The 13,464-nt window shown below is 40.8% G+C and overlaps 1 protein-coding gene across 8 annotated transcripts in view; it reads left to right on the top strand.

The window, feature by feature from the left end:
- Positions 1 to 13,464, top strand: part of dock5 (dedicator of cytokinesis 5) — a 46,133-nt gene that overhangs the window by 28,706 nt on the left and 3,963 nt on the right. For all 8 annotated transcript variants that reach the window (XM_049579985.1, XM_049579982.1, XM_049579980.1 and 5 more), the window contains 20 exons: positions 204 to 302; positions 1,559 to 1,729; positions 1,854 to 1,954; positions 2,039 to 2,097; positions 2,353 to 2,507; positions 2,644 to 2,729; positions 3,115 to 3,271; positions 3,411 to 3,451; positions 3,533 to 3,623; positions 6,013 to 6,132; positions 6,470 to 6,559; positions 7,059 to 7,163; positions 7,445 to 7,586; positions 9,604 to 9,685; positions 9,797 to 9,881; positions 10,065 to 10,151; positions 10,261 to 10,437; positions 12,662 to 12,745; positions 12,833 to 12,970; positions 13,204 to 13,376. In XM_049579985.1, the coding sequence (XP_049435942.1) occupies positions 204 to 302; positions 1,559 to 1,729; positions 1,854 to 1,954; positions 2,039 to 2,097; positions 2,353 to 2,507; positions 2,644 to 2,729; positions 3,115 to 3,271; positions 3,411 to 3,451; positions 3,533 to 3,623; positions 6,013 to 6,132; positions 6,470 to 6,559; positions 7,059 to 7,163; positions 7,445 to 7,586; positions 9,604 to 9,685; positions 9,797 to 9,881; positions 10,065 to 10,151; positions 10,261 to 10,437; positions 12,662 to 12,745; positions 12,833 to 12,970; positions 13,204 to 13,376 (2,243 nt within the window). The remainder of the gene's footprint in view (positions 1 to 203; positions 303 to 1,558; positions 1,730 to 1,853; positions 1,955 to 2,038; positions 2,098 to 2,352; positions 2,508 to 2,643; positions 2,730 to 3,114; positions 3,272 to 3,410; positions 3,452 to 3,532; positions 3,624 to 6,012; positions 6,133 to 6,469; positions 6,560 to 7,058; positions 7,164 to 7,444; positions 7,587 to 9,603; positions 9,686 to 9,796; positions 9,882 to 10,064; positions 10,152 to 10,260; positions 10,438 to 12,661; positions 12,746 to 12,832; positions 12,971 to 13,203; positions 13,377 to 13,464) is intronic.

Below are 13,464 nucleotides of genomic sequence, written 5' to 3'. Positions count from 1 at the left end.
AGACACACAGCAGAAATATGTCCTTGATGGTGACATCTTCAGCATTCATATTAAGTACACTGACATTAGTGATATAGTAGGTTACAAGCTGTAACAAAACAACAATAACATAAATGCTGTACATGCAGATGTTTTTGTTTTTTTTTTTGGACAAATGCTTCACAGTAAAATCATGTGAGTTATACTTGACTCCTCTGCGGCAGGGCCACTATCTCGCCTGCATGACGGCCATCCTGAAGCAAATGGATGACATGCATTACGCCCACTACATCAGCACCTTCAAGACGAGACAGGATATCGTTGTAAGTGTCTTGGTTCCTCCCCTGTTGGCTACATCTTGTCCTGAAGCATCTCATCAATAACAGGCATTAAACCACCCGGGCCACTTACTGCTCCTTAAGGGAATATTGATTATAGACATTTCGTGCAATGGGTCGGACTGACATGATGAGGATGTCAGTGGGTCTCCATTATGCTGTGGGAGCATTATGTGTGCCTGACATGTAGCAGCGCTGCTTTGGATTTGCTTAGTTTGGATATTACTTATTGTATTTCTTTAAAGGGACAGATCAGATTTTTTTGAAGTGGGGTCATATCAGGGAACTTATCCATAGTCAGTGTATTAACTACAGTAGGTATCAGTCGGTGCACGCCCAGTTTGTAGAAGCAGGCAGGAGTATTGCCATGGAAGCTTTATGTCTTATTATGTCTTATACTATACACTTTCCCGCTATTTCAATCCAGAAAGCGAGGGCATCTGTGTAACAATAGAATCTCACTATAACTGAACTCCCGAGGCGAGCTGCGTCTCCTCTCCTCCTGCCTGTCTCACACCTGCTGCACAAGACAAGAGGAGAGAGTGGGAAACACCCTGATGGCAGAGGAGCTGTGGATTATGATTACTCTGAGAAGAAAACATGGAATACATATTCAGGGAATTTCCCTCTCTTTCCTCGATGGTCTGAATAAGTCGCTAAATTTGTCACTAATTGCTTTTTAGTAATAAAGTTACATGAAGCTTGAAAAGTCGCCAAATTTAGTGAGAAAGTTGCCAAGTTGGCAACTTTGCTGAAGCTGTTGTTGATGCTCTCAGTGTTATTGATGCTGTTGTTTAGCTACCAGACTCTTTTGACAAAAACAGTGATACTACCTCCAAGGTAACGGAGTTGCTGGTCTACCGCTGCCATAATCGGTCACTTGGTTTGTGTGAGTGTTTGGTGAAACTGAACTAACCCATTCAAACACCAAAGTCACACAATAACACATACAAACTGATCAGGACAGCAGTAGGCCAGCAGTCCCAGTGTTCCATGAGGTAAAATTACTGTTTTGTCAACGGAGTTTAGGGGCTTCTAAGAGAGCGTAGATAAAGGGTAGGCAGTACTCCTGTCTGCCTCTCCAAACTGGGGGCATGTCGACCGCCATCTACTGTAGGTAATACACTGACTAAGGATAAGCACCTCAAACAACCTCACTAAACAAAAATCGAAACTATCCTTTTAAAGCGACAGTCTGCAAACACTTTGCAGTAAAGATTTTATCCTCCTGCTGCACACAGGATTTCCTCATGGAGACATTCATCATGTTTAAAGACCTCATGGGTGATGTTTTCCCCGCTGACTGGATGGTCATGAACCTGGTGCAGATGCAAGTCTTTCTGAGGGCCATCAACCAGTACTCAAACGTCCTCAACATGTACTTCCTGGACCAGGCACATTTTGAAATCCAGGTGTGTCTTTGTCCTCCCTCGCCTGGGTAGAGGTTACATTTTTTATTTAACACAAAATCAAAAGCCAGTGTTATGAGAAGGTAATTATGGTATTAATATTTGAAAACCCTGCTCCCCCTTGCAGCTGTGGAATAACTACTTTCATTTGACCGTGGCGTTCCTCACCCACAAGACACTGCAGCTGGAGTCCTTCTCTCAAGAGAAAAGAAATAAGATACTGAACAAGTGAGATCATTTACAATTCATCAAAAAGATTATTTAAATGGGGAAAACTTAATTTAACAGTCCTTTGATTTAAATTTGCCACAGATATGGAGACATGAGGAAGACTATTGGGTTTAAGATCAGAGATATGTGGTACAATCTTGGTGAGTATTTTTGCACCATCTGATAATGCTGCTATTATCATAGAGTTTGTGGCATTGTTTATTCAGTGCCTGCCAGTAATACAAGAGGGATAACAAGACAATATTTTTTATTGTCCAGTTTCACAGTGTGTTGTTGTTCTGTTTACCACATTATTAAATTTGTCCTCTTGTTTGTTGAGAAGTGAAGATGCAGCTTATTGCCTCCTCCAATCACACTGTGATATTTCTGCGTGATAATGTTTTGTTGTCCCTCAGGCCCCCACAAAATGAAGTTCATCCCAGCCATGGTTGGGCCCATTCTGGATGTCACACTGGTTCCTGAGCCTGAACTGAGGAAAGCTACCATCCCCATCTTCTTTGATATGATGCAGTGTGAGCACAACTTTAACCCCGGACGCACGTTTGAAACGGTAAAAAAAAAAAAAAAACTACCACAGAAGTTTAGAACTTTTTTGTTAAAATTCGACCAAAGCTGCTCCTGGCTAAGTATGACATTTGTGATGGGTATGATGGTGTGTTTTTTTAATTCGTTTCTTATCTTTGCAGTTTGAGAATGAACTGATAACAAAATTGGATCAAGCAGTAGAAGGAGGCCGAGGGGATGAGCAGTACAAAGTCCTGCTGGAGAAAACGTAAGGCAGAGGAGCAGATCAAATAGAAAATATTTCTTTTACTCTGAAAGTTGTTTAAGTGGTACAACATACCGATCAAAAATCCTTTCATTCTGTGTGATAGGGAATTCACATAGGAGTGCTTCTAAAATACAACAAAGGCATTTATGATTGTGTTTTTGAAAAAGTCCTCAAGGAGCCAGAAGGACAAGACAGTCTGTTAGAATTGTAAGCAACCTCTAATCAATAGAAACCCCCTCAGGGACAGAATGTACGATCTCAAAGAATTGCAAAAACAGATTTTAATGTGCTCGTCAAGAGGAAAGACAGGGCTTTGGCATACTGATAAACTAGAAATAGCCCTTTACAGCTAAAGAGGAGCTCAAGAGTTTGTTTGTATGTGCAGGTTGCTGGAGCACTGCAGACGCCACAGATACCTGTCACAGTCAGGAGAGGAGCTGGCTCTGCTGCTGAGCAGCCTGCTGGAGAATCTCCTGGCGTACCGCACCATCACACATGATGAAAGTCCTGAGCACCGCATGAGCTGCACCGTCAATGTGCTGGTACGCCCTGTGCCTATATTTACAAAAGGGTTAACACTGTTTGTGCATGTACATGAAGTGACTGCCTGCACTGTTCTGCAAATTGCCTCAGAGAAAACGTTTTCAGGTGAATGCAATTAAGATTTTTTTTTTCTTGCAGAATTTCTACAAAGAAAAAAAGAGGGAGGACATTTACATCCGGTGAGTCAGAGAGAGACACAGAGCATCTGGTTCTTGGACCAAAAGCCTAACTGTGTTTAACTAATATGCTCTTGTAACCAGGTACCTATACAAGCTGCGAGATCTGCACCTGGACTGTGAGAACTACACAGAGGCATCATACACTCTGCTACTACATGCTGAATTACTGGAGGTCTCTGACACATCAAAGTCTTTCTTTTTTTTGCTTCAACAACAAGATCAGACTTTTATATTTTATTTTTTTATATTTGAGGAGTTTAACCTAACGAAGGGAAATATTCAGATATTTTTTTCTATGTAGAAGTCCTGTATTCCAAATCTCACTTGAAGGGGCTCTGTGCGCAGAGCGCATGAGTTGTCTGGACACAGCTGAGCTGGCAGCTAGCAGCTAACGGTGCTAACTCCATAAACAGCGCTAAACAACAGTTACAGTGCTGACAAAGTCAACAGTGTAAACCACAGAAATGCTCAGATTACAGCAAACACAGACACGCACTCATTCTCTTCTCAGGACGCCATTACTCCACTATATCTTTACATACGTAGCAAAAAGTGGTTTGCTGCTGTATTCATGCTCTGAATGTCATTTACAGTACCTTTATGTTTAAGTACAAAAGTAATAGCATCAAAATAAACTTAAAGTACCAAAAGTAAAAGTACTCCTTATGCAGAATAGGCCATTTTAATATCATATATTATATTACTGAATTATAGTTGTTGATGCTTTCATGTGTACATCACATTAAACATCTAGTGTGTAGGATTCAGTGGCATTTAACAGTGAGGTTGCAGAGCTGAAACTTCTCACTTGTTAAATGTGTTGGAGAACTATGGTGGCCAATGCAAAAACATGGATGGCCCTATCTAGAGCCAGTGTTTGATTTGTACGTTCTGGGCTACTGTAGAGACAAAAATGCAGACTCCATGGAAGAGAACTCTGCATGTACCTACAATATAGCAGCTCATTCTAAGGTTACGGAAGCACAATTATTCTTATGTTCAGGTGATTGAAAATGATTGACTGTGTTTACAATGTCTTTAGTATCCCGGTTTTGAGGCTTATCCCGGTTTTGAGCATATCCGGGATATGATGTTTACATGGAACACAGAGAAACCCGGTTATTCATATCCCTGTATACATGATAAATACCAGTAACCCGTTTTCTGATCACTGCATCCTATCTGCGCAGGCGTGTGTTACATCTTTTACGTCTTTTGTTTACAACAGATTGAGCGGGAAATGTGATATATTTATTATATTTAGAAGTAAGACAAAAATGACACCTCTGTGGCTTCTAGCGGGCTTAGCATTAGTAAACACTCACGTTGCATTACAGCTATGGCTCATCCACTTCATCTTCAGCAATGGGAGGAGAGAGCGACAATAAATATTGAATACGTCACCAACTTTGATAGGTATTTGGTAGAGCTTAGATCGGGCCCAAAAAATCCAGCCCGTTATGCACGTTGTGCACGTTATGTCCGGGACTGGCCCGGCCCGTCCAATTAACTGTAATTATGGACCCGAGCCCGATTTAAACCCAACATTTTTCAATAAGTTGGCTGTTATAATTAAGAGTATTAAACCACAAGTCTTGTTATTTGAATGACAGAAACATAGGATCTTAATGAATGGCGCAACACGGAAGCATGATTATGTAATAAAACAGGTGTTTATTTTAGGATCCAGGTGGTGAAGGGCTGTGAATAAATATTGTAAAAAAAATTGGACATTTCTATGCAAATGATTCTCACTGATAAACAAGGTCTAATTCACTAACACCAGCACTAATAGCCACACGCAGTTTGAGTGAAGTAAATAACGTGTTTAAAGCTGGTGCAAACTGGGCGCTCCTCTGTGGAAGCCTCTCACCCAGACTTTCCAGTGATCGTGGCAGCAGTGATCATCTGTTAAATCAGTCTGTAAATAATATTTTGACATTTTATATTAGGCCGGGCGCACAGAGAATCTCAAGCTCTAGTATTCGACTGTCACTGCCACCACGCAGTACAAGGCAACAGTGGATGAAAATACGTAGCTGTGACTGGTGGGATAGGATCGTTCTCATGGAGTTTACAGATTCAGAGTAGAGAGCAAACTTCAGAATGAGTAGGGCATCCTTCAGCCGGCTGTGTGACATAGTTGAACCATTCATGAAACCGGGATAAGGCGTATACATGCTCCAGTATCCCGGCTTCTATCGGAGTACTCCAGGTGGCAAAATCGGGTTTCTTGAAACCGGGAAAAGGGCATAACCCGGTTTCTGAATTCGGGATATGGTGTTTACATGCACAAACACAAAAACGGGATACTTAAAAAACCCAATCAAAACCGGGATACTAAAGACCTTGTAAACACAGTCAATGAAAACATAGTTATGAATATTCTGTATAATTTCTACCAACAGATGCCATTAAATCCTACACCCTGGACCTTTAATATTGCAGGTTGCCTGACAACAGTACCTGAGTAAATGCACTGAGTTAACTTTTTCCACAGCCCCAGCTAATGTTATCATACTTCTAAATGTTCACCTGAATGTTGGTTTATGCTTCCCCAGTGGTCTGACAAACCCTGCGCAGCTCATCTGATAACTGGAGATGGGAAGCATGTATGGACCCAACAGGAGCTGAAAGAGAGGCTCTTTCAGGAGATAATATGTTATTTGGACAAGGGGAAGGTGAGTATTAACTGCTCTGTGTGTGAGCCTCTCCCAAAAGTTCAGATTTTACTTTTTGTATAATGCATAAACTACCCAAAGAAAAGTCTGAAATCCCCACCCCCCTGAGTTAGCATTGTGAAACTAGTGGGGAAGTTACTTAAGCTCTGTGTTGTGTCAGTATTCAAATCTCTCACTGGCTGCCACCTATCAACTGTCTTCCCTCAAAGCCGCGAGGTGGGGGCTTCTCAGAGGGACAGCCGTGGGAGCCAGATGGTGGAGTCTAGCTTGTGCTCCTGTGTCTTTATGTTTTTGTTTTATGTCCCCTTTTAACTGAGCGATGCACATGTCTTCTCAGATGTGGGAGAAGGCCATTGAGCTGGGCAAGCAGCTGGCCAAGATGCATGAGAGCCACATGTTTGACTTCATGGAGCTGAGCCAGCTGCTGGTAAGCGGACTTTGCATTGTCATTCAGCCTTATAAACACAATATTCTTAAAATCTCTTAAAATCTAGATGACTTTATTGTTAATGCCTCATAAGACTGTTGAAATTAGTTTGTGTAACACTGGACAAGACTTGTGTTCCAGTTTCTACAAGGCTGAGTGCAATTGGTTGAGAACATGGAGAAGAGATAAATGTGTGTTACTTGTTTACAGAACTCATTTCCACCCAGATAGCGTCTGTTGATGCTTTGGAGTTTGAATGTATTATGAAGAATCTATTTATAAAGTCTCTCAGTGTTAGTAGTTTAGTATGATTGTGCTCCAATAATCTGCTCATAATTACATAAAAGCAAATGAGAGTAACCACATTCATTTTTTGAATACGTTATTGGAATTAATTTATTATGAGTGCTTTTATTTTGTAACCACTTTCTTACCAGGCTAATTACAACACACTGTGTTTGTACTGCAGCCTTACCATCTTCTTTGTCTTCTGTCACAGAAAAAACAAGCCCAATTCTATGAAAACATAATGCATGCAATGCGGCCACAGCCGGAGTACTTTGCTGTGGGATATTATGGCCTTGGATTCCCGTCTTTCCTCAGGGTAAGGAAATGATTACCTACTTCAATAAATAAAGAAGCCATCATGCACCGTGCTTATGCAGTGATCTGGCTTTTTGAAACATTTCGCGGGGCAATGTGTAATAATGTCGATAAAGGTTATTGGCTTTTTGATGACACAAGAGAATGTCAGTATGAATATAGTCCTGTCACGGCGCTGGAGAAGCACACCTCTAATATATTATGGAAAATAAGCTCCATCATAATTCTTGCTTCTTATTGAGTTTCATTTCTTGTGTCGCACGCTAAAATTTTCTGCTACAGAACAAGATGTTCATCTACCGAGGCAAGGAGTACGAGTGGCTCGAGGACTTCAGCTTAAAGCTGCTGTCTCAGTTCCCCAACGCAGTAAGGATGACCAGCACAGCGCCCCCTGAAGACAACATCAGCAACTCCTCTGGACAGTGTATCCTTGTATAATAAGGCACATTGTGGCCATGCTAGCAGCAAGACAATGAGGTTGACTTGTGTTATTTTATGAAAAACATCTCAACAACTATTGGGTGGATTGATTGAAGTTTTGTACACACATTAATGTCTCTCTTAGGGTAAATTTTAAACAATTACTATACATAACTTTTAATTTATCGACATCATCAGGCCAATATTTGAAGAGGATCTGTTATGCTTTTGCTATTTTTCTGGCATACTTAATATGTTACAATGTCAGGTGTTTATATTAAAGCTGTAGTTGGTAACTTTTATAAAAAATAACTTTTGTTATATTTGCTGAAACTGCTATATTCTACGGGGAACTAATGAGACAGATAATCTATGAAAAAAATCCAACTCCTTTGCCTACTCTATTTTCTTTTTTGGTGCATCCAGTGGCCTTAGTAAGTAAAAAGAGTAAAAACAACCAATCAAAGCTGAGGAGTCTGTTATGCAGCTGCCAATCATGTCAGTAACTGCTGATAAACTGAGGTCAAACTGTCAGACTAGGCAGCAGTGATCAAATATGAATCAAGAATCTGTCACTGCATTGCCTATTTTTCACCTTGAATGTCATCAGAAACATATTTAACTGCACTGCACTGCACCGGCCGGACCAACTTTCTCATCTTACAGCTAAACAGTACACTAAAATATCTTTCTAAAAACATATGAGATGAGAGATAGGCATCGTAATAACAGACTCTTGATTCATATTTGATCAGCGCTGCCTAGTCTGACAGTTTGACTGCAGTTCACGAGCAGTGATTGATATGATTGATAGCTGTGTTGGAGACTCTTCGCCTCTGATTGGTTGTTTTTGGTACTGCTGTAGATTCTAGCGAATGCTATTAGAAGCAATAGAAGAGGAGGACGGGCATGATTTATTTTTATTTTTTTTCACAGAGTGTCTGTCTTTTGCACTTCTTTCAGAATATAGTAACAGTTTCATTGCATTTCCTCCCAAGAGTCAATATTAGAGACAACTATTTTTTATAGAAGTTAACTACTGTAGCTTTAAACTTGGCCAAGATTCCAAATAATGAGATAAATGTATGTAAAGGTAATCCCTATGTGTAAAAACCTCAGGTTTCAGATCGAACACTTTTTTTCCAACTGTTTTTTCTACTTGGGCTACAAGCTGTCGTCAGCTCGTGTCGGAATTCTTTTTTATGGTCATCTGCTCCAAGCACACTACTGCAAGAGTTAAGATTATGTAGCTTATAGTGCTACACGTGTTAACATCTGGGAAACGTGATCATGGTTGCAGATGTTGTTAATTTCTCCCTGATTTCAGATCATAATTCTGCTGGAACATGTCCAGTTATGATGAATTCTGTGAAGAAGTAGTGATTTTTTTCATGATAGAAAGTGCTGCTATTCTCTGTTACAGTCATTCCTCTGGCTGCAGTGACGGTGCAGAGACTGAGATTTGGAAGAACCGAAATGGTGATCATTCATAGCAGACTGTGCTTTATTGGGAGGGGGGCTTAAAGAGAAAGGTGCTGAAAAGGAAGGTTTTAGGGTGAATGGTATATTCAGGCAGACAGTATGAAGGAAATTGTGTTTTTTTTTCAACATTATAGCATATAAACATGTTCTACCAGAAACCCAAAATACAAGTATGATCCTGAAAATGATCATAATATGTCCCCTTTAAATGCCTGATGCTTTGGTTATGACTAAACTATAAGCATTCATTTAAGCCTCAGCTGTACTTTGTGTCTCTTACTAACCAGCAAGTGTTAGCATGTTACACTAAAATAATGGACATGGTAAACAGTACATCTGTTTAACATCCACATGTTAGCATTGGAGCATGTTTGCAATTTAGCTCAAAGCTCTGCACTAACTACGGCCTCACAGAGCTGCGAGCATGACCATGGACTTGTTTGACAATCGCAGATTTGAAAGTAATCTGATTCAATGCAACTCTGCTTTGTCTGCTCCTCTGCACTATTCCTGTTCTTATCCTTAGCTGAACTTCACAGACATCCAGTGCTTTACTGTCAAGCCTGTTCTCACCGTGCCGCACCAGTTTAAAGACAAGGGGGTTCCAGAGCAGATATTAAAGTGCGTAACAGAACACTTAAAGGCTGATTTATCTTCTCGTGAATACCTTGGGATTTATAGTTCTCTGGTCAAACTGCTAACTCACCGCTGTCCTTCCCTGTTCTTTTGCAGCTATTACAGAACCAATGAAGTGGACCAGTTCCAGTATTCCAGGCCCTTCAGGAAAGGTGAAAAGGACCCAGACAATGAATTTGCAGTGAGCATTTTTTAAATTTCCTTCAAAGCACACAGCTCATATGTATAAGCACACACCCATAAATAATAATAAAAAAAAAGTATAAACAACCCTGTGTGTCTGCGGGCACCTCACTCTGAAGATTAATAAAGACATAAAAATGTCACCCCTTAATATTTTATTGATATTTATTCTGCCTTACAGACCATGTGGATCGAGAGAACAACGTACATTACAGCCTATCGCTTCCCTGGGATTCTCAAATGGTTTGAAGTCAAATCTGTCTCAGTGGTAAGAAGCAAACTCCATTCTTAAAATTTATTGTTTCTTATTTTTTGCTTTCGCTTTAAAAATTTCCTCAAATTCCCACTAATCCTCATGAAACTCTGCTGATGTGCAGGAGGAGATCAGTCCTTTGGAGAACGCCGTTGAGACCATGGAGATGGCCAATGAAAAGCTGAGTAACCTCGTGCAGCAGCAAGCCTGCGATCGCTCACTGTCCATCAACCCACTGTCCATGATGCTCAGCGGCATTGTCGACCCTGCTGTCATGGGCGGCTTCTCCAACTATGAGAAGGTTTGACTTTTTTGTTTAACAAGTTGGGGTTTTTTGCAGTGTGATAGACAGATAAAGTTCGACAGACACTATGTAAGAGTACTGACTTTCTAAAAATGTGCCATTAGCTGTGTAAACATGGACCATAATAATGGGAATAATAGCCCAATCAGAACAAAATGCCTCATGTAACTACCTCAATTGGAAGAGACCGTCCTGATCGGGAGGAACTTTCAATCACATTGAGAGGGGTGATGTAAACCTTTGATAATTCGTTCAATAGCAAAATATAATTACATAATCATGTAAACACTTAATCTGATCTTTTCTCTCAGGTAGTAACAAATATATGCTTTCATTTCTGGCATATTTGGCCCATGTGGGGGGAACATAAGGTGGTTTAGGACATGCTGCAGCAGCTCTTTCTACGCCCCTCCTTCTTCTGATTTTGACAGAGAATCGTTTATGAATTCAGAGAACTTTTAGCGCTCTGCTAGTGCTACATTCTTAGGCAAGTGCTCTTTACTTTTGAAATAGCAGCCTCGTGTAATGTATTATTAAAGGTTGCAATGTGGAGTTGCTGGACATAATGCAGGCCACTGCTACCGATAAATGGTAACATCTACGGTAAATTTTAACATCTGCTGAAAGTCTGCATGCAAGGTGTTTAGGGGACATCTTTAATTTGTAGCTACAGAAAAAAAACAACAACTTACACTTATGTTGCTACATCACAGTTACTACATCTATTCTGATTAAATGCTTTGGGGCATATAAACACACCTTATCGGATTTCTTTATTCAGCATCCAGTCAGTGTTCATTTTATTAATGAAAACTAATGAAAACTTTTTTTCCGTGACCAAGATGAGACGTTGACAAGCTGAAAATACATGTTGATAACAAAAATTGTTATGACATGTATGTTTTGTTTCTTTTGATGAGACGAGACGAAAATGTTGGTGGTGGGCTGTCGGACATTCAAAGTGAGAAAAGAGCAGAAACCTTCTAGAAAAATGTTTTTAACTAGGAAGCTGAGAATGGCCGTGCTTGCAATTATTATGAGATCAGCTGGTAAACTCCAGGAAATAGACAGCGCCAGGATGTTTCACTATCCTGCAAAACATGCCAAGTATCAGCCATTAGCGCAGGTTGTGAGCTGTAATCCGGCTGTAAATAAGCAGCAGGGTGTGTCTGACCTGAGATGGTGAAGCTCTTTAATGGATTTTGTGGGGTTTGTTGAAGCGATGGCTGTTAGTTTGACAGTGAGGTGCAAGGCTCTGTCATCTGTTAGTGTAGCTGAGCTGTAAGTAAACAGTCTGAACTCAGCGAAGCTTTCTCTGGCAGAGCTCAAAGTCCAGTTTTAATCACCGACTCTGAGAGGACTCTGAGTTTAAACTTCTACACTACCATGTTGCAGATTTATGAAGAGTTCAGGCTGAATTTAAGATGTTTTTCTGCTTCTTAACAGTGAGAGCCAAGTTGTTTCAAATTAATTATATGTGGTGATAACGTTTTGGAGACCGTACATGTAGAGATTTTGAGCTTTTTACATGATGATCAGTCAATCATCCTTTATACATGTCAAAAACTGATTTCTGATAGCTGTTACAGCCCAACTGGATTAAAGAGAAAAGACATATTGACTAAAATGTGATGTCTTTTCATCAACTAAAACTAGACTAATACTATAAGAATAAAAATGACTACAATGTGACTTAAACTGATAAGCATTCCCCCTGAAGACTAAGGCTAAATCTAAAATAGCTGCCAAAATTAACACTGATCACTGTAACAGCTCATTTGGAATCTCTTATCAAAATGATTTTAATGGGACTGAAGAAATATTGTCCATGTAACCACAGCCACTGTCTCATTGCTTCTGTACTGCACTGCATTTGTTAGATCTTAGCTGTTTGCTAAATCAGGTTCATGTTGTGTGCACAGTTGGCTCTGGCGTAATTAATTTGGAAAGGAATATACTGCTATCAAACATTGCCAAACTACACTAATAACAGATAAATCATACAACTGTAAACATTAATATACATTTGTGAATCCCTTTTTCATTAACATGAGGTCTAGCTGGCCTCAAGCCTGTTTTCAGCAACAAAGTTTTATTCATTAGGGAACTGCTGTGGCCTCTTTGTCATGCTGTGGAAACCTGTTCATTATCGCTTGCAGCTATATTTCAAGAGTTTGTTTTAAAAGCTGCCCAATTTTCATCCTGCTTTCATCCTCCATAGGCATTCTTTACAGACACCTACATCCAAGAGCACCCAGAGGACCACGAGCGCATTGAGGTCCTGAAACATCTCATCGCCCTCCAGGTAAATCCTTCCACCATCATTGTCATTGACACTGGCCTCAAAGCAGAGCACATTTTGTAATACTTAAGTGCCCGTCTCCCCCTCTAGATCCCTGTTTTGGCAGATGGGATTCGCATCCACGGGGAGAAGACGACGGAGCAGCTGAAGCCCTTACACAATCGTCTGGTTACTTGCTTCCAAGACCTTCGGGAGAAAGTAGAGAAGCATTATGGCGTCATAACCTTGGTGCGTTGCCAGCCGCAAACTCAATTTAATGTAAGAGGGTGCCAACTTAAGCTATTGGCCCTCTTGCCTTCCTATCAAACGCTTCTCATTCAAAGCAGAGTGTACGTTATATTAGCGCAGGACCATAAATCTTCCTTTAGCCAGTCCATCGCCGACCCGAGTTTTGCCTGTCATTGTGCTCCTCCCCTGCCAAGATTCCCCCGATGATGCTTAATCCCATTTGTGTGTCCCAGCCCTGCTCTCTCACTGAGAGGAAGAAGAGCCGCGTGGGCTCGGTAGTGATGCCCTACATCCTGTCCTCCACCCTGCGTCGCATGTCTACTGTCTCAACCCTCTCCAACGCCTCCTCGGGCCTCTCCAGCGGCTCCGCATCCTCAGATGGACCTTCCTGCATTTCCTCCCAAGAGTCAGTCCCTGCATCCTCTCCCTGCTTTCTTTGTCCACCTTTTCCCCTGTCTGGTTTTGTCTGACACTGTGTTGCCTTTAATACTCAG

This window comes from Epinephelus fuscoguttatus, linkage group LG6 (genome assembly GCF_011397635.1).
Source record: "Epinephelus fuscoguttatus linkage group LG6, E.fuscoguttatus.final_Chr_v1".
Classification (NCBI taxonomy): Eukaryota; Metazoa; Chordata; class Actinopteri; order Perciformes; family Serranidae; genus Epinephelus; species Epinephelus fuscoguttatus.
Note: the sequence above shows the minus strand (reverse complement) of the source record. Positions and strands in the feature narration are given on the sequence as shown.